Raw genomic sequence first — 18,668 nt, forward strand, 5'->3', positions numbered from 1 at the left:
AGACAAGTACAGGTAGAAGCTAAGCCATTACCTTTGTAAAACCACAGATGATTAAGAATTGCTGAGTCTTATTAACTATTAAGCTTGAGCCCTAAATTTAATGAAGAATATTCGGGGGCTATCCAAGAATCTTCCTCCTCTTCCCTTACCACAATCTCGCGAGAGGACTTTCGGCTGGCCTTGTATTTAAGTATCTTCTTGACGCATACACAAAATACGTTTGCAAAAATCTATTCCTTCTCTGGGATTATCGGCAAGGCAGTCAACGTCACTAACCACTATACTGGCGGTGGACATTAGAGATAATTGTTTAGAAGATTGATGCATTTATAGAAACTAATGCAAATTTATCCTAAAAATTGCTATTTTCTTTTGGTTATTTATCATGCAGAGGAATTTCAATTAAGTTACGTTAAATATTAATTTAGTTATTTATGGTTATTTATCATTAGGAGGATTTCTGGTAAACATTTTATTAGTTTATCTTCAACTTCTGCTAAAGAATTATTTATTAAAGTCATATTTGGAGATCATTTCGTTTTTACTACAGTCACCTAAAATACCCATTCGTATTAAGTATATGTTTTGTGTTGCATGGAAGAACTAATTGCTTGGTAATCACGTTTAAACCACAGCTGAATTCCTTCCAAAAGCCTGTCCATTATGTCTTTATATAATATCAAATTTGTCACCTGCTTTTCAGGAATTCCAAGTGAATTATTTCTTTCTAGTCAAGAAAGGTCAGCAATATGATCTTTAACCGAAATTTCAAGAAAGGTCTAGTGAACCTTCTCCCAACCTAGCAGATGACTGCTGTTTTGTCTCGTTATCATAAGCAAAGCGCCAAATTTAATCGTACTGACAATTTGCTTGAAGGAAAAAAAATCAAATCAATATTTACGATTTCTATAAAGCATTCGCACAGGCTTTCGAATCCAGTATAGCAGCTGCTCACTGTTTAAAAGCAAGCGATTAACTTCATGGAACTTTCTATCCGAAGCAGACGATATCTTAGGAGGAGTAAGTTAAAATGTCATAGTAATAAATGATTCGGTTATCATTTGGCAAGTTAGCTGCAATTTGTTTAGAAAGGGAAGAGACAAGCTTTGCGTAAATTTAAACATTGTATATGTGCATGTCCCATATTGGAATGTATTTATTAAGTAAAAATTAAACTAAAAAATTGTCCAGATTTGTACTTATAGTTTTAAATATAATGCACGGAACAAAGGATTTTATGAATGCTAAGTGCTTAAAGAATAGCCTACACAGGGTGAAATTTGTTATAGTGCGGCAAAGAGAAATTAGAGGCTTTCTGTAGTTTAGATATTATTTTAAATGCACAACAAATAAGGGATATTCTAAGTTGAAAAATTAAGAACATGAAAATTCTGAATTATGATTCCTTCGTACATGAAGAATTTCTCTGTAATATTAAGCAAACGTCTTCCGTACTTTCATCTGCGTGCAGTGCTGTTAACGGTGCCCAAAAAAATCATCTGTCATCGAAGCTGTTAAAAAATATCTTCCATCTCGTGTGTATATTGTTCAGTATTCCATCGCGTGACTACATCCTGATGAAAAGGGAAGGAAAGGGGGGGGAGGATTTCCCGATTTCAATTTAGCTCGTTATTTAATGGAGCACTCGTCCTTTCATTGGCCCACAAACGAAAACGTTGAGGGAAATTCGAATGACACTGCAAGCTGGGACTGAGCAGGAATGTGTTACGTAGAAAAAGGAATATCCTGAAACAGGTAACGAATAATATATAAACTGGAGCCCACAGACGCCATTTCGCATTTATTACTGACCACAGGATGGCAAAGAACCGTTCTGGTGCTCTTAAAAAATTCATGCTTCCTCGTCAGAGGTCTCGCTCAAAATCTGTCACAAGGGATCGCGGCGACAGCTGAAGTGCGTATGGACCTGACCAAACGCGAAAGATTTTTGACATTCTACAAAAAGTGTTCTAGCCCGTTCCTTGTTTCCTTTTTTACACCTTTGCATTTTATGTCGCTTTTCCTGGTATGCATTGTTAAATTTGTGGTGGCAGAAGTGGAAGTCCTCGGAGAACTTTTTTCGAAAGATGGATGCAACTTAATTTGCGGAAGTGTCTCCGGCAATAAAGGATAGTCAACAAACACTATTTACTGGAAAGAGATGTCGACTCGTCACGCACAATGTCAACAGAAAAATAAGTGGGTAGATTATCTATACTAAATTATTTTCTTAGGCGTTTTCATTCATGTGTGCTAATTGTTTGTAACAGAGCTTCTCAGTCTTTTCACATTAACATTTTCACAATAATATCGAACTGTCAAGGGATTCTATATAAAAATTTACTTTAAGTCATCTCAGTTTCACTTTAGTCCATATCGTTTTAAACGGCTATTTAAAATGTAACAGTAATTTAAGAGCAAAGTAGCTAGGAATGGTCTTCTTGACTATATCATAGTTTCTCTAAACTAGTGGTTTTCTTAAATTTATCACCCCCGATAGTCGCTAAAAGAGGTCATGGGAGAGTGAGACATTATTGGTCTTAAGGGCACTAAAGAACTATTGAAAAGGAAGTGTATAAGACCATGCTTTGAAAAATTTTATTGCTCAAACAATTTTAAAGCAAACATTTAAACATTCTGTTGACAATGCGAATATTACAGCCACGCATCTTTACCAGAATCATACTCAATCACAGTAATCGACCCTTTACATATATACGAGTATATTCAAAAGTACATTGGAGTCAAAGCAAGATTATTCCTCAACAATATTAATATTAGCAAGGTCCTCATGGAGATTTCTGATTTTTCAGCTCATTAGAAGAATGAACTGTTAGATATGGCTGAATTCGCAGTTTTACAGATATAGTCCAGATATCCAAATTGGACAAAGTCCAAAGGGCCTTTGTCCCTGAAGGACTATTGTTTTCATTTTGCGATTTTGTGTTGATTCACTACAAACGGCGAATCACTTTTCAAACTGTTGCCACAAACTATTATCGCCCTGTGTTATATTTAAAGAAATTAGGTAATGAAAAATCTGCATAAATATATGTATATTTCTCGCGTTGGGATAAAATAACGGTATATAGAGCCACCGAATTTTGAATGACGTAATCCTCCTACGAATATGGGCATGTGGAAGAGCAAACCGAAATTTGGAATTGGAATTTATTATCGATTTCCTATTTTATAAAACGTTAATGAATTTTTGATTAACAGACTCAAGGATTTCAAAGCAAGCAATGGCAACGTTTTACAGAAAAAACATTTTTATTTCCAGCGCGTGAGTCTATGTATCGGGAAATGCTCATTTTAAAACTGTTTTGCGATACTGCTGTTTTACTGAATTTTATGGTTTAAGTGCGAAGAACGTGATATTAATTAAATAAATGTAACGCACAAAATGTTAAAAAAAGGCACTTTGGACGTAATTTAAAATCTGAAACATTTCAGATTTTCTTTTTTTTTTTTTTTTTTTTTCTTTTTTTTTTTTCTTTTTTAGTCCAAAGATGCTTTGTCCCTGAAGGACTATTGTTTTCGTTTTGCGATTTTACGTCGAAACTCCATAAACCGCGTATCACTTTTCAAACCGTTGCCGCCAAATACTATGACCCTGTATTATATTTGAATAAAATAAATAATGAAGAATCCGCATAAATGTGTATGTGTTTCTCGCATTGTGATAAAACAACGGTACCTAGAGCCATCGAATTTTGAATGGCGTAATCCTACTGCGAATATGGGCATCTGGAAACCCAAATTTGAAATTTGGAATTTGTTTCATTATTGATTTCATATTTTTTAAAACGAATTTATGATTAACAAACTCAACGATTTAAAAGCGAGTAGTGGTAACACTTTACGGGAGTGGGGACTTTTTATCTCCAGCGCGCGGAACTGTGTATCGGAAATTCTAAAGATATGCTCATTTTAAAATTATTTTGCGACATTGCTATTGAACTGAATTTTATGGTTTAAGTGCAAAGAACATGATATTTAATAAATAAAGGTAACACACAAAATGTTAAAAAAAAAAAAAAAAAAAAAAAAAAAAAAAAAAAAAAAAAAACGCCCGTGTGGACGAAATTTAAAATTCGAAACCTCTCAGATTTTTTGTTTTATATTGTTTTCGTTTCAAGTTTCAAATATAAACATCTGTGTTGTTCAATATGATTTATGACACATGATTAGCATTTCAACCGTCTATCATAACAAGCCACCATTTCTAAAAATATTATCGTTAATGTCAGCACCACAGTAATACGTCACAGAAACGGAATGTGCTAACTATTTCTTTTAGATAAATTCAAACTGTCTATAAAATAAGTATACATATACCGTTATTAAAAAATTTTAATGACTGAACTGTTTAACGTGTTGTACCATACCAGGATTTCTGGTTCAAGTTATATTAAAAAGAAATCTACTGTCAGAACGCAAGCCGCATTTATCAGCCAAGGACAGCATGCGTTTCATATGCAGCAGTCTGCCCTTGCCTGAGTAAACTGCACGAATAACTTGTCCCCCTCCGCCCCCTCAAAATATAAATAATTGTTTGAAAAACTTAGAAATCTAGCACCTTAGCATAAGCGGATTGGTATAAAACTGGTGGGGTTCTTATTTTCAAATGGAACACAATCATTATTAATAATAAAACTAAATAACACCACTTAAATAAAAAAAATTTTTTTACATATTAAGTTATACTTTACATCAGAAAAGAATTCCATTCACTAGGGCTGCTATAAATATATCTAAAAGTTTTTTTGAAATCGCAAAGAGAAAGAGAGAGAGGAAAAAAAAAAAGATTTCCAAAGCCTAGCCGAATATCTATAAATAAATGAAATGTTGTCGAGAGAGGACGGCTAATGGAAAGTGCTAATCTGATGTAAAAGTGGGTGTTTTATGGCTGGTCTTAAATCAAGGAGGCCGGGGGAGTGCCAGGAACCGCGTGTCGCCCCCGACCCTCCATTCATAACCTCTCCGGCTGCTCGAACGAGTTCGGTATACGGGATGCCCGACGTTCGAAGCACGTTCCTCCTGTCTTTCCACTCTGACATGCGCCATGATACACATTTTGAAATTCTGTTTCTCTGAAATAATAAAGTAAAAAAGGGGGGAAATTGCACAAACGTAGGCGTCGCCCCATACCAACTTCAATTCGACGGTTGTGAATCTCATTGATTAGGAAATTCGAATTCTGAGGTTACTATTAATGATGAAACATAAACCAGCTACATGATCTACATCAGGGTGAATTCGCCAATAAGAAAACCAAACAAAAGACAAATGAATTCGAAACTATATTAACAATTCAAATATACTTGTGGGTGTGGAAGTAATCAATTCTCCCTTGAATGCTTCTCAAAGTTTAGCTGTGCAGAAAATACGGTTAAAATGTAGCATTTGATTGTAAGGAAAGCAAACCATCTTCAGTAAGTAATTCGATATTCGGAAAAATTGTCGGAAAATGCCAAGTAGTTAATATACAGTGATGCGTAACTTCAGAAATGATAATTTCACTTAGTTCTGATACCAAGGTAGGTTGATGACTTACTTTCCTAACTTTTTCATGAAAATCTATTTTGTTAATAATAAAGCTCCTTCTAAGCTGCACGTTTGCAAAATCGCGTTTTTATGATGTCGCACAATGAATTTTACTTGCCGCCCACAAGCTCTGATTATTACTGAAGGCCCAACGTCCCAGATCATTTGCAATCCCAGATCAGATTCCATAGGATCTTAATGCTTCGTATGTTGATGTTCTGAAGTCGACTGTCTGCGCGAACAGGGCTCGATTAAGAAGTCTGGGCCCTAGATATAGCTTTCTTTTAGGGGATCTGAATACTCATTTCCCCGGTTTTAGTAAGAGAGAAAGAGATTTATGAGAATTCGCAAATGATATGGGACTCCTAACTGGTCTGGGATTGTAAATGATCTGGGACGTTGGGCCTTAAGTAATAATCAGACCTTGTGTACCGCAAGTGAAATTCATTGTGCGACACCACAAAAACGCTATTCTGCAAACGTGCAGCTTAGAAGGAGCTTTATTATTAACAGAATAGATTTTTCATAAAAAAATTAGAAAATTAAGTCATCAACCTACCTTGGTATCAGATCGAAGTGAAATTATCATTTCTGAAGTTACGCATCAATGTATATTCACCACTTGGCATTTTCCGACAATGTACATCGAATTACTTATTGAAGATGGTTTGCTTTCCTTTCAATCGTAATTGACAAAAAATAGCGGAAAATCCTTCTTTATGAATGCAGGTATGACATATAACTTTTCGAGCGGATCCTACCTTAGTTTTTAACCTTATCCTTTTAACAGATTTAATGTAAATAAGGAATACATGATGAACATAACTGTAAGAATATGGGATAAAAATTACTGAAAATTCTGAGGCATTTTTTAGTTTTTAAGTTTAGGCTGCCTTATCAGATATTAATTAGTGTATGAATTCAAACAGAGTTATAAAAATTCACATACGCATTAACAGAAAATTGAAAAGAGAATAACTGCCTCAACTAAATAATCTGTATTATTAAAAAAATTTAACATAAGAGTAGTTAATCATATTTATTTAATCAAAAAAGCTTTGTTGAAAAAAACTATACGGTATTTAATTAAGTTCTGTTTCTATTAATTTTCTATACTGTTAATATGCTCTGCAGAATAACTTTCTCTTATATTTGAAAAGAATATTCAGCGTAAAGTAAGTTTCGTCTATGCTACCTTTCCCATTCATATCCAAGATTATAATAATGCAAAGAGGAATTTAAATTTCCCTCGATTTAATATTTGTACTCTTTCAAAAGATTTTCATGATGAAAAATTATTTGTTGAATGACAAGTACAAAGAACATTCTTAGGGCGACCACCTTTCTAAAAGACAACGACCAGACAACGACAATGAAAGTTACTAGGGTTTTTAATTAATATAAATAATCATCTATATTCAGCATAGTATTTCTAACATGACCACCTCTAAGGAAGTCTAAAATCGTCATTAGCGGTAGATGTCATCTTAGGCACATATCACACATGCATTTGTTTCATACGAACAACTGTTTCGGACAATTTTTCGGTCCGGTTTACTCTTGAAAGAAAGACGTGCGATGTTTTCCTTCCTTTTGAAAAAAATTGCAAGTTTGTTTTCAGGTATCAGTTTGTTTGTAATGAAGAACCGGTTTCCCCTTTACATGTTAACCCCAAAGCGATCTGTGGTGATTGGCTGTTGTGACAAAGCAAAAAAAAATTGTTCCAAACAGCAGTTCTTCCGAAACAAACGGATGTGCGATAGCAGCCTAGAGAGAATTCATTGTACTTCAGATAGAATCGGAATTATTGCATCGAAATCATTTTCGGTAATACCTATTTTACTTTCTTCGTATAAATTTTAGAAAGCATTTTTATCTTAAATGATATAATCAAATATTTAGTTATTAAATTAAATGACATAAACCAAACCAGATATACCGCTTGGTAAAATTCCATGCCTATTCAACACAAATACTTATATAATACTTATCAATCATATACACAAGAAACAATTATATATGCAATAGTAAAAATCTAACCTTCAGTTCTACATAAGGAATAAACAAAGGAATATATACAGATAAAAAAATGATGTATTTTATAGCCTAACAGAACTTCGATTAACTGGAGGAAATACCTGAAGTTATCAATTTACGCTCTTCAGAGGGAAAACTTCTTTTCAGATAAGAAGTTTCTTTTAAATTTATAAGTTCTGTAAAAGGTACTTTTAAACTTAAAAAAAAGGTACTTAAGACATAGAAAAGAGTTTACTTACCCTTAAGATGCGATGCTGCATTTTGCTTTCAGGCCTGGCTACTCGAGGCAATGATCACAATTTCGACTTGGTGTATACTCGTGCCATACTGATATGCTGTACGGGGAAACTGAAAAGAAAGCACTGAGGGAGAAAAGAGGACGAGAATTTTTTGGCACCTCCACCATAAATTAATTGATTTTATTGAATTTTTGGTCAATGATATTTTCCACCGAAATTATGATCAAAAGATCATACAATTTCGGAGTGCCTCTTCATATGCAGAGACAAATGGTCCGACCTGGAGAATGCCCTTTCGCACAGTCTGCATTGGAAAGGCCTGTCTCCAGTATGTTTTCTGTAATGCCTCGTCAATTCATCCGATCGGGCAAACTTCCAACCACAACCTTTCCAGTTGCACTGGTAGGGCTTTTCGCCCGTATGTGTCCTCAAGTGAGCTTTCAAGTGCGAGCTTTTAGAGTAAGTTTTGGAACAACCTGGATAAGAACAGGTGTGAATGGTCACTTTTTTAGGTCCTCTGGATCTGCGACCCCTCCTTGGTTTTGTAGTAGGGGTGGGAGCAGTAACTCCAGAATTTAAAGTCTGTTCGATGCTCACTCCACCTGGAGTAGGTAATATGGTCATCCCTGCCGCCGCTCCTCTGCCTGAAAGCAAATCTACCAGGTGTGGAGAGTTCGGAGGGGTGACCATCCTTCCCTGTGGAACATATGAAGTTGGAAAAGCTGACTGCATTAGATGATTTGCAGGCACATGATTCGGTCGCGCGGGTGGAAGCCTTTGCATAGGTGGATTATTGAAATAATTGTCATACTGGTTCAGAGTATGCTGATACCTCATTCCAGGAGTACTATCCGGTGTTGCTGGCGGAGAGGAATGACTAGTGACGATAGGTGATGGATATGTGTTCCATGGCGATGCCAAGTATCCACTGCTACCTGTGTTATTAGATATGTCCCGATTATGGACAGGAGGAGAACAGAAAAGTCCACCTGCTGTTGGATCCGGCTTCACGTCCACTATGGACGATCCGTACCTGAGTTGCTGATTGTGCCCCGATTGGTAATCATGAGTTCCAAACATATTCACTGGCTCTGAGGTATGATGCTCTATCGGTGCATTATTTGGCAAACTTAAGTCGTATTTGTTTACAGAGACTTGCTGAATATTTGAACCCGTTGAGTCTTCACTGTAGTGTTGTTTGGGTTGAGATTCATAAACGAGTCCCAGTTCCGTCTCGAGCCTTACCACATCGCCACCTCTCTTGTGTACCGTATGGTGGTGAAATGATGGTGGTTGCGGAGAAAAAGTGGGAGATATTGGTTGGTTGTACTGTGAGCACCGCCGCTGAGTAGTATGGTTGTTGGGAGTGGATAAGTGCACGGAAGACATGCTCCCTCCACCACTGTCGTCTGTAGTAGGAGTGAAAGAGCTATGTGTGGAAGATAAAGTTCTCATTTCCGAATATCCGGAAGTCGAGTTGAGTGTCATATCACCTAATAAGACACTTTCGATATCTTGCCACATCTAAAAGAAAAGAAGAGAATAATCCGAATTTAGTTATCTGGCATAAATATTTTATATCCAAACATTTGTTAATTTTAGGTCAGTTTTTTATTGTTTTAGCCAACCAAAGTTCCAATTCGTAGGTATTTAAAAATTTTCATCTTCATCTAATGCTAATCAAAAATTTCATAATGTAAGTTTATGTTCGGCATGTTTACATATTCTAGAGAGAGTAGACAAATAGATCATCGTGAAAATTGTCATATATTATTCTGTCATAATTCTGAAAGAGTAAATATATAAGATAACATTTTTACAATGTGGCTAATGTTATTACTAAACAGTAAGAATTATCACCAGGTGTTGAATATGACTGCATAAGAGAATTTTAATCTGCTAGTTAAGCAAATTGTTTAATAAGTACAGTTAAATCCAGACGGGTGTAATTTAAGATGATTTAAGATGAATTTAAGATGGAGGAAATTTTAATTTCAATAGCTAAGATTTAATCGAATAAGACAAAAGAGGATTTAATTTATAACCTATGCGGCAACACATTTTTGGCTTCTTAAAATTAAAAAAATTAGTAATGAGTAATTAATTGATAGAAAATTTAAACTTTTAATTTCTCAAAGACTTCTCTATATACAAAAGTATTTTCCCTTTTTTGACAGAAAAGACCGCAAAATATTTCAAATTAAATTTTTTATTGAGAAAAGTCACTGTTTAGTTTCAAATTCGGAAATTCTGCGCAGGAAAACAAAGGAAAATTACCAACTGAATCAAGAGAACTTTTTGAAAAAAATGACCGAAATTACTTGATCCCAATAATTCCATTGCAAGCTCTTATTATTATTGCCAATAAATTTTGCTGTGTACTTGTATAAATGAATTACCGAAAGAGCCTTAATTATTTTTCTATTATTGCTATACTAATAATTATTTTTGCGTCATTCCTTAAGTAATGTGGCTTTACCTTACGCACACTGAGAGAACAAAATCTCGGTTTAGCAGTATATTTCACCAACTCCCATCAGCCCATTCAAAGTCTGTCAGTATTTAAAAACTGTAAGGAAAGTGTCTGAACTTGTTAGTGGGTTTCATATAAATTGTCCAAAGAGAATTTGAAACAAGAAATAGAAATCTGCCCATCTCAACTTTGAAAAAGTCGTTATTTTTGTATTGAATAATCACTGCATTCTTTGCAAGAACGAACACATACATTCTTTGCAATAACATAAAGAACAAAAGACAGTGCCTTGATAAAGAAATGGCCTATTTATAACACCGAAAGGAAACCTTCATGTATCAAAAATGCTATATATTTATTAAAAGAAATATGAAGAAAATAGCCTTTGATGCTCCATTTAACTTCTTCCTGAAAATCAAATTTTACTACACGGCTGCAATTTACTGAAAAGTCAAGGACTATCTAAATTAATCTTTTCGCATATATAAGATAAAAAATTTTTAAACCAGGAGTTCGAAAGAAGATCGAGTTTAAACCATTGTCATCCACAAACGAGTACATTACAAAAGGGCTATTATATGCAAATATTACAAATGTGCCCCTGTGGCCAACTGAGATAGGACTCGAATGTTTCGACCTCGATGGCATAATTAAAATGCTTTAGCTATGATACTCATAGCTTAAGGTTGTTATCAAAAAATATTTAGCTGCGCAAATTATATCTATGTTTTTCATATTCGATAATATGCTTTTGATGAAAAATCTTTAACTTAATTTCTTTAACTAAAAGAACACACGCCATTTTTATTTAATAACTAATTAAAAAAGCCTAGAATTATAACATAAGACTTGGATTACATATCCATTTGTATGTCAAAAAATGTTTTTAAGTTTCCCAAATTCAAGCATTTTTAATTACCGAATATCGAGACTTTAGGCAAGAACTTACAGTTTTTGATTAATAGCTAATTAAACAGTTCAATCATAGGAAAAACATATCATAAAATATTTAAAAAAATTTCTGTTTCTTACTAAAATATCGTTAGTTTTTATATAAGCACTTCTAGTGTGAGAACGCTCTGTGCTTAATCAACAAAACAATTGCTCTGTACAAATCCATAAGAGCAGTTTGTTTTACTTGCTACGGAGAGCAACTGAATGTAAAATTAATATGATTCCATTGTTATAGGCGATTATACGTCATTAGGAAATACATAATAATTTTGATATTAAATATCACATAAAATCAAATGGTACAGAAAGCCAAAATCAAAAATTTACTCTTTAGTGATTATATCTATATTTAATAATTTGTGTACATATAGCGGAAGCTTACCCTTTTCCTAACATTAGGGGTCAAGTAGCAATAAATGGCAGTTGAATCTTGCACACAATAAGCACTTTAACACACTTTGAAAAATAAATTTCAATGTTGAAAGCATACTCTGATCATTGCTTCATTACTTTTGAGCTGAAAAGAAGCTACAACAAAGCAATGTGACTTTGCATAAACTTCAAAATTCTTCAGCGTTATTTTAAAGTATACTAACATGAGAATATCACATGACTACGCATAAGTGATAAAAGGGTTTCAGACATTATTGCCTAAGAATGAATTTCCAACATTAGTCATCTGACAAGCATAACCTCAATCTCTCAGCAAATACACGCATGGTAGTAAACATCCTTGTTTCATAAAATTTCAAAACAGAAATCTTCTTAATTGATAAATGAAGGGTGTAGAAAAGTCTAGTATTCCTTTAACTGGTTATAATTTGCAATTAGGTCGACAGATATGACACTGATTGTCAAACTTTCCCATTGCCTTCGCTGTCTTCAAGTAATATTTTTCTGCCTTGAAATTCTGACTCCTTAAAGTCTATTGCGGCGTTCAATGTAGAATAATTTCTTTTTTCCAAATTATGCAGGTATCCATTACGTATGATAAAGGAACCCTACTAAGACTGATAAAGACCTTACTAAGTCACTCACGCTTACTTACTAGACGTTATTTAATCATCATTGATCGTGTCAGTACACGATAGCATTTCATACAATGATTTAAAGATAAAAAAAGCATTTTATTGTTTGTTATTAAAGAATTATTTTGGGAAGTATTATTGTCATATTATTAATTTTTGAACCAATAATTATGCCCAAAGCAAAATTAATACCGTTATGATCTAGTACTTTTGAGTAGCAGTAAATTATTTAAAAGGAATTAATTCCATCTGGAAATTTCAACTGGATAACTACATGCATAAGATGCATGCATAAAAAAGGTATGTCAGCTATTGCAAGGACATTTTATCATAAACAGAAAATTAATAATCAAGAAGAAAAATTTTATTTTACGGTTTATACTTAAAAGAACTAATAGAAACTTTTCTAATGTGATAGCGATTATTATTTTATTTATTAACCTAATATAATTATTCTTAATGAAAAATAGTATTAAGGTAACACAAGCAAGTTAATTTAAACAGCTTTGAGAGTTTAAGTATCCAATGCAAAATTTCCTGAAAGAAGATTAGTTAGACCAAGGGATACAATCTGCGAAAAGTTTGAAAACCTTTAAGTTAATATTCAGCTAGTAACTGGAAGATATATGACTCAATTTCCAGCAAGGGCATAGTTGACTAAATGTATTTAAATGGAAAAAAAAGAGCTTTATACTGCTGGCTCTCAATGTTAATCTAATAAGTTCCAGTTTTATAAATAGGAAACGCTATTATTCCCTATCGAACAAATGTGTGAAATTTTTTATAAAGCTGCTACTTGTGCTTTGAAAGTAGAAAAAAAAATCAAAATATAAAGAGGTTCTTTTAAAAGGAAATTATTTAATTCACACAATGGTTAAAAGTCCATCGACAGTTTCAAATGCATTATGAAATTTAAAACCTGTAAGCAAGATGTTAATTGACCAGTGATGGCAAAGTATCTATCTTGGTAGAAGAACAGAGTTGAGGAAAAGAAATTGTAAAATAATATGTCACCTTTTCTTTTGGATTTCTGTTTTATATATAAATTTTAAAATATAGCAAATTTAAGACGAACGCTGAGTAATTTAATATTTTATGTATCAAAACTTTTCCTTTAACCTAAACAAAAGTCTAATAGCGTATAATATTTCCCTTGTGTATGTAAATGCAATCAGAATCTGTAGTGAAATGTATGCCCTAAATGTGTTATCATGTCGAAGCGTTTTTTAATATTCACCACTTCATTTAACCATGAAAGTACATTTCTTGTCATTTCAATTGTCATGTCCTTGGAGCACTTCTTGTATTCCACATGATATAATGCGGATTTCTAACCATACATCTATATTATGAGTAAGTTAATGTCAGGCTGTAATCAAGAGTTTCCAAAATCTATGTTAATATACTTAAAATTAAAAGCATCAGAGTTCATTGACATCCATTTAGTTTTTACAAAACTGCACTCTTGGAATCCTTATTTATTTATTTACTTATTAACCGAAAGAGACGTTAGCTCAGAAAGGTTATTAGTCTCGAAATAACACTTTGCATTGAATCCCTTAAATGCGAAGTATCACTTTGCAAATCGTTGACACCAAATATTATCGCCCTGTATTATATTTAAAAAAACTAAGAAGTTGCATGAATGTATTTATATTTCTCGCATTTGAATTTGGAATTTACTTTATTGTCTATTTAAGATTTTTGTAAAGCTTGAAAGAATTTTTATTAAAAAATTCAACAGTTTCAAAACGAGCGGTGGCAACACTGTATGGAATAAAACATTTTTATCTGCAGCGCGCGAGACTGTCTATCAATATTCTAAAGATATGTTGTATTTTAAATATTTTCAACCCAAATGGCATTAGCCCCAACGCTCTCGAAACTTGTATGTGTCTCTAAATGAAAAAACTCCCCTTTAAGAGTAATATAAAATATGAAAGCTTTCAGTTTTTTTTATTAATTTATTTATTAGCTCGAAAGAGCTTATAGTCTGGAAGCGGGATTTTTTGATGTTTTACTTTAATTCGTTATTTTACTTTTTATTCAAGTTTGTTGCTATTCGGAAAAATGTAAAATATTAACTTTTCAAATTTAATCTAGCTTCTGTTGATGACCAAATAGAGCTATTTAAAAGCAATAGATGCAGTTACTAAGAATATTACTTTAAGTTTTGAATCCGATTTACTTAAATGAACATGCATTTAATTCATGATATGTCTAATTAAAATCATTAAATATTTATATTATAAACATTTATATATAAATATTATGAACACTTTCTTCGTCATCATGATCACAAGTGATTAACAAAGCATAAGCATCAATATCCAAACTTGCAAAATGCTGCAGAAAATCAATCGTATGCTTTGTTAGCATTTCAAATGCCTACACTTTTAGACTGCTGATGCCTAAATTATGTAAAACTAAAGAAGATGAGAGCATTTTAAATTCATTAACTTAGATTTATAAAAAATTGTAATATTTCTACATTTAAGAGTTTGATAAAATTCATTAATTTAATCTCTAGGGGGATAGGAATTACAGACTCGCCATGAATTTAAATCTTATTTAAACCTTATTAAAATTTTTTTGATTAATGTATTACTAGGGATGTTCGTACGTAAACAAGAATTTGTCATCTAAACTTTATTGAATACAGTGAAACCATTGACACGTTATTTTTCTTTGCAGTCACCTGTCACTGCAGTATGTTTGTTCCAGTAACCAGGAAGTTTCTAAATTCTAGAAGAATAAAAGTCTTATTTCATGTTCGCTCATCCTAGCACAGCTGGATTAACCTGCTTGTTAGACTTGAATTTCTTCTCTTATAAAAGTTCTTTAAAGTAGGCCGAAAAGAGAAGTTCGATAGTGCTAAATCATCACTTTCAAACTGATCTTTAAGACTCGAATAGATATGAGACAGAATGATATTTTTGTTGGCCCAAAAACTAACGTAGCGTTACTTGTTGTTGGCAATTTCAGACCAGTATCCGTTTAATGTTCTTTATAGTAAATATAGCACTTCCATGAAATATGTTTAGAGCTGTTTAAATGTAACTGAATTTTAAGCATTCTGCATAAGCTATAATTGCGGAATAATTTGTCCTGTTTCATGCAAATCTTCTCAAGAGTAGTTATTTACAGTGGCAAAACGCTTGAGGAGTGCTTGGCTTAGAAAGAGTGAATACTTGGGAAATTTCTAAAGGGTTAAGTTATTCGAATGTGGTAAAGAACTCCGGGGTTACATGACTAAAGGGAAGGATGTCTTCGTGGAAAACTGTCTACGGAAAACTGCCAAAGATTTCTTACAAAGGAGAAAAAGACCTATTAGCCAGTCAGACTGTTGGCCTACTTTCGAAACCACATCGAATTACTAGTACTCAGCTATCTTAAGTACTCAGAAAATGGTGAAGCGGAATTTTCGAAGACACTATTTAATAATTACAAAATTTCCGGGTGAAAACGCCTATGCAATGTATCGTAAGTTTCTACTATTTAAATATGGGAGAAGAGTAACTTCTAGTCTTGTAGTCTTTCGAAAATGTAAAATAATCAAACAACAATAATATTCAGTTTTAATTCGCCTCAACGAGCTGTTTTTGAATCGTTATATAAATTCAGGGCCTTATAACAAACGGTATATTAATTACGTTCATTGGTTACTGGGGTTATTTTAACCGGCGCTGCCAGAATGGACAAATATATGGTCAAGTGTTTTACAAGTTAACTACTTTTCTCCAAGACAATAAAATTCCGTTTATATTATTAAGAAGGGAATAATCATTAAGTTACTGCGATGCCCATGTAAATGTCTTTACTTTGGCTTAAATTCGCGGATTTGCAAAAAGGTTCTAGCATAGCATTTTATAAAATCGTCTCTTATATCTAACGACGGAGTTTAAATGATGAGTTTAATGTGGTTACAATTAGTACATATTTCGAATTTTAAGAGCGTTATTTAAGATTTTTCCCCCTATGAATGCATCGTTTTCATTACATGAATTCTACCGTTACGATGAATGTTTCCTGTTTTTTTAAATTTTCGATATCAGTGATAATGTGGTTAGGAAATTTCTAGAATTACTGATATTCCGATCCGCTCCTGATTACATTTTCTGCAAAGAGAGTAAAAAACTAGTAAAAGCTTAATTTTTTTCACACTAACAAAATTCCTCACAATTAACACTAAATAACAACACTAAGCGCATTTTTTCCAGATATTACTTATTATTGATTCCTAATTTTACAATACCGTTTTGTGCTGATTTCAAATTCAGTTTACCATATTTTACTGCTAAGTATTGCTTTATAGATATCACATTTTTATGTTACGAAAAATACAGTTATTTTACGCAAATAAACCAGTACAACTATTGAGAGTTTTCTAGAATGAAATTTTTGTTCGTTTTCAATAAAGCTTTACCTCTAGTACATTACTTTTTAGAATCCTAACAACTGATTGTCATTCGGTCTTTATTGTTTGTTTTCATTGTACGTAATATATAGTATTTTGAAAGAAATGTTCACTTTTTTTAATATTCAAGGTTTCTACTTCCTGAAGAATATATTCAGAATGGGAGTCTATATAATGAATCTTAAACAATGTATTACTCCTCAGTATTCCGTAATCATTCAGAAAATCTTTAATCAGCTTCATTTGCTTTTCGCGACTTAAGAAGTCATCATTCTTTTGCAGGACTCTCAAGCCCCGATCATGTTCAATCTTATTAAATTATCTTCCATTCGGGACCCTTCATTAATTCTTTAATGAGGAACCCAAAAAAATGCCCTCTTCAAATATGGCTTTTCTAATTTTGAAAACATTTTCTAAAAAAAAAAAAAAAAAAAAAAAAAAAGAAACTCCTTTCATTTTCTATCGTTTTCCTTTTTAGTGACTTTTTATCAAATTTAATCTGATCCAAATGATATAAATATACCTCCCGAGAATATATTAAGAAATCAGATACTTCATTTTATGCACTTCTTGAAGACGTGTCAAGAATTCAGCAAATACATTTTGTAGTCCAGGACACAAAGAAAAGAGCAATTATTTCTTAATCACCTAAACATGTCTTGAATACATCAGGTTTACCTTGTCGTCATATCATGTTCTTTGTACGTTATGTCATATCTCTTATTTCTTCATAATGTAATAATCCCTTGTATCCCCCTCCCTTTACTTAAACCGAATTAGAAGAGGCACGAGACCCAATCGATCAAATCTAATTGGTGACGAATTAGCAACCATCCAATCTGGGCTACTGTAGACACCATTAAATTCCCGGAGTCAAGAGTCACGAAAAATAAGCTGTGCCTTCGCTGGGATTTGAACCACGGATCTTCCAGTTGCTAGCTGGACGTGCTACCATTTACATTACACTAGCACACTCGAGAAAATGCAATAACTCCCTAAGTCTTTTCAGTTTTTTTAACCGTAACTTAGTTTTACATTGCAGGGCATTTATTAGCCAAACGATTGGCAAGAACTGTCACTTCAAGGGGTAACGCCCACACGACTTGGAAAATACTATACCTCAGTAGTTGCCATCCGGCGTAGTATAAAAGCTGTAAATTAACTTTCGGAATCTAATTAAATTAATCAACAAATTGAGAGATTTAAATGTAATGACAGTTCCTCTAAATAATTTATATTATTATAATTTATTGCATATTTAGTTGACGTAATTTCTGATACATCCGACTGTTTTATGAAGATTTGTCTCATTATTGTAATTAAAAAAGTGTTTCTGGAGGCATATATTATGGTTGTGTTAGAGCAAAATTAATCTTCCCACCCCGGGCTTTAGTTCCTTTATTTAATAATTGTAATATTTTATTCTTTACAGTTTTCAACTGAACTTCACCAAATTTATGTACGTTATACGAAAGCCAAATTGTATATAGCTTTCGCTGTCATCAATGGTTTCATGTTATTTTGATAAGTCGTATAAAGTATCACAGTTAAGTCGGAATTAACCGTGAGCGGATAGAACGTGTCCTGGATTAACCGGGTCATATCTAAAAAAAATATTAACTGTGCTTTTTTCGGAAAGATAGAAAAATTTTCATATCAATTTATCAACGGGAAACAAATTTATGCATGGAAAATGAAAAAAGAAAAAAAAAAATGCTTACTTTTTATGATCATATATAAGTTAGTGCTTTTCACTTCCAATAAATATTTATTTTTCCATTATTTACAGAGCGTTCTTTTTGATCTGAATAATGAATTAATTTACGTAACGAAATGAGCTAGTAAACTGCTAAAAGTGAAAATATAGGTAAATTATAAATATTTCTCAGTTTATTTTAATATGGATTTCCTATTTCTTGCGTTTTTTAACTTCTATCTCAGTAACCGTAATTTTGAGTTAACTATGGATA

General features: G+C 32.9%; 1 protein-coding gene across 2 annotated transcripts in view; it reads right to left on the reverse strand.

The window, feature by feature from the left end:
* LOC118184698 (uncharacterized) overlaps positions 1 to 18,668 on the reverse strand; it is a 129,437-nt gene that overhangs the window by 55,026 nt on the left and 55,743 nt on the right. For both annotated transcript variants that reach the window (XM_085815851.1, XM_085815850.1), the window contains exon 2: positions 7,827 to 9,350. In XM_085815851.1, coding sequence (XP_085671977.1) covers positions 8,058 to 9,350 — 1,293 coding nt within the window. In that variant the 3' untranslated portion in view covers positions 7,827 to 8,057. The remainder of the gene's footprint in view (positions 1 to 7,826; positions 9,351 to 18,668) is intronic.

This window comes from Stegodyphus dumicola, chromosome 4, assembly GCF_044657685.1.
Source record: "Stegodyphus dumicola isolate Sdum_Otavi_A_Nest chromosome 4, ASM4465768v1".
NCBI lineage: Eukaryota > Metazoa > Arthropoda > Arachnida > Araneae > Eresidae > Stegodyphus > Stegodyphus dumicola.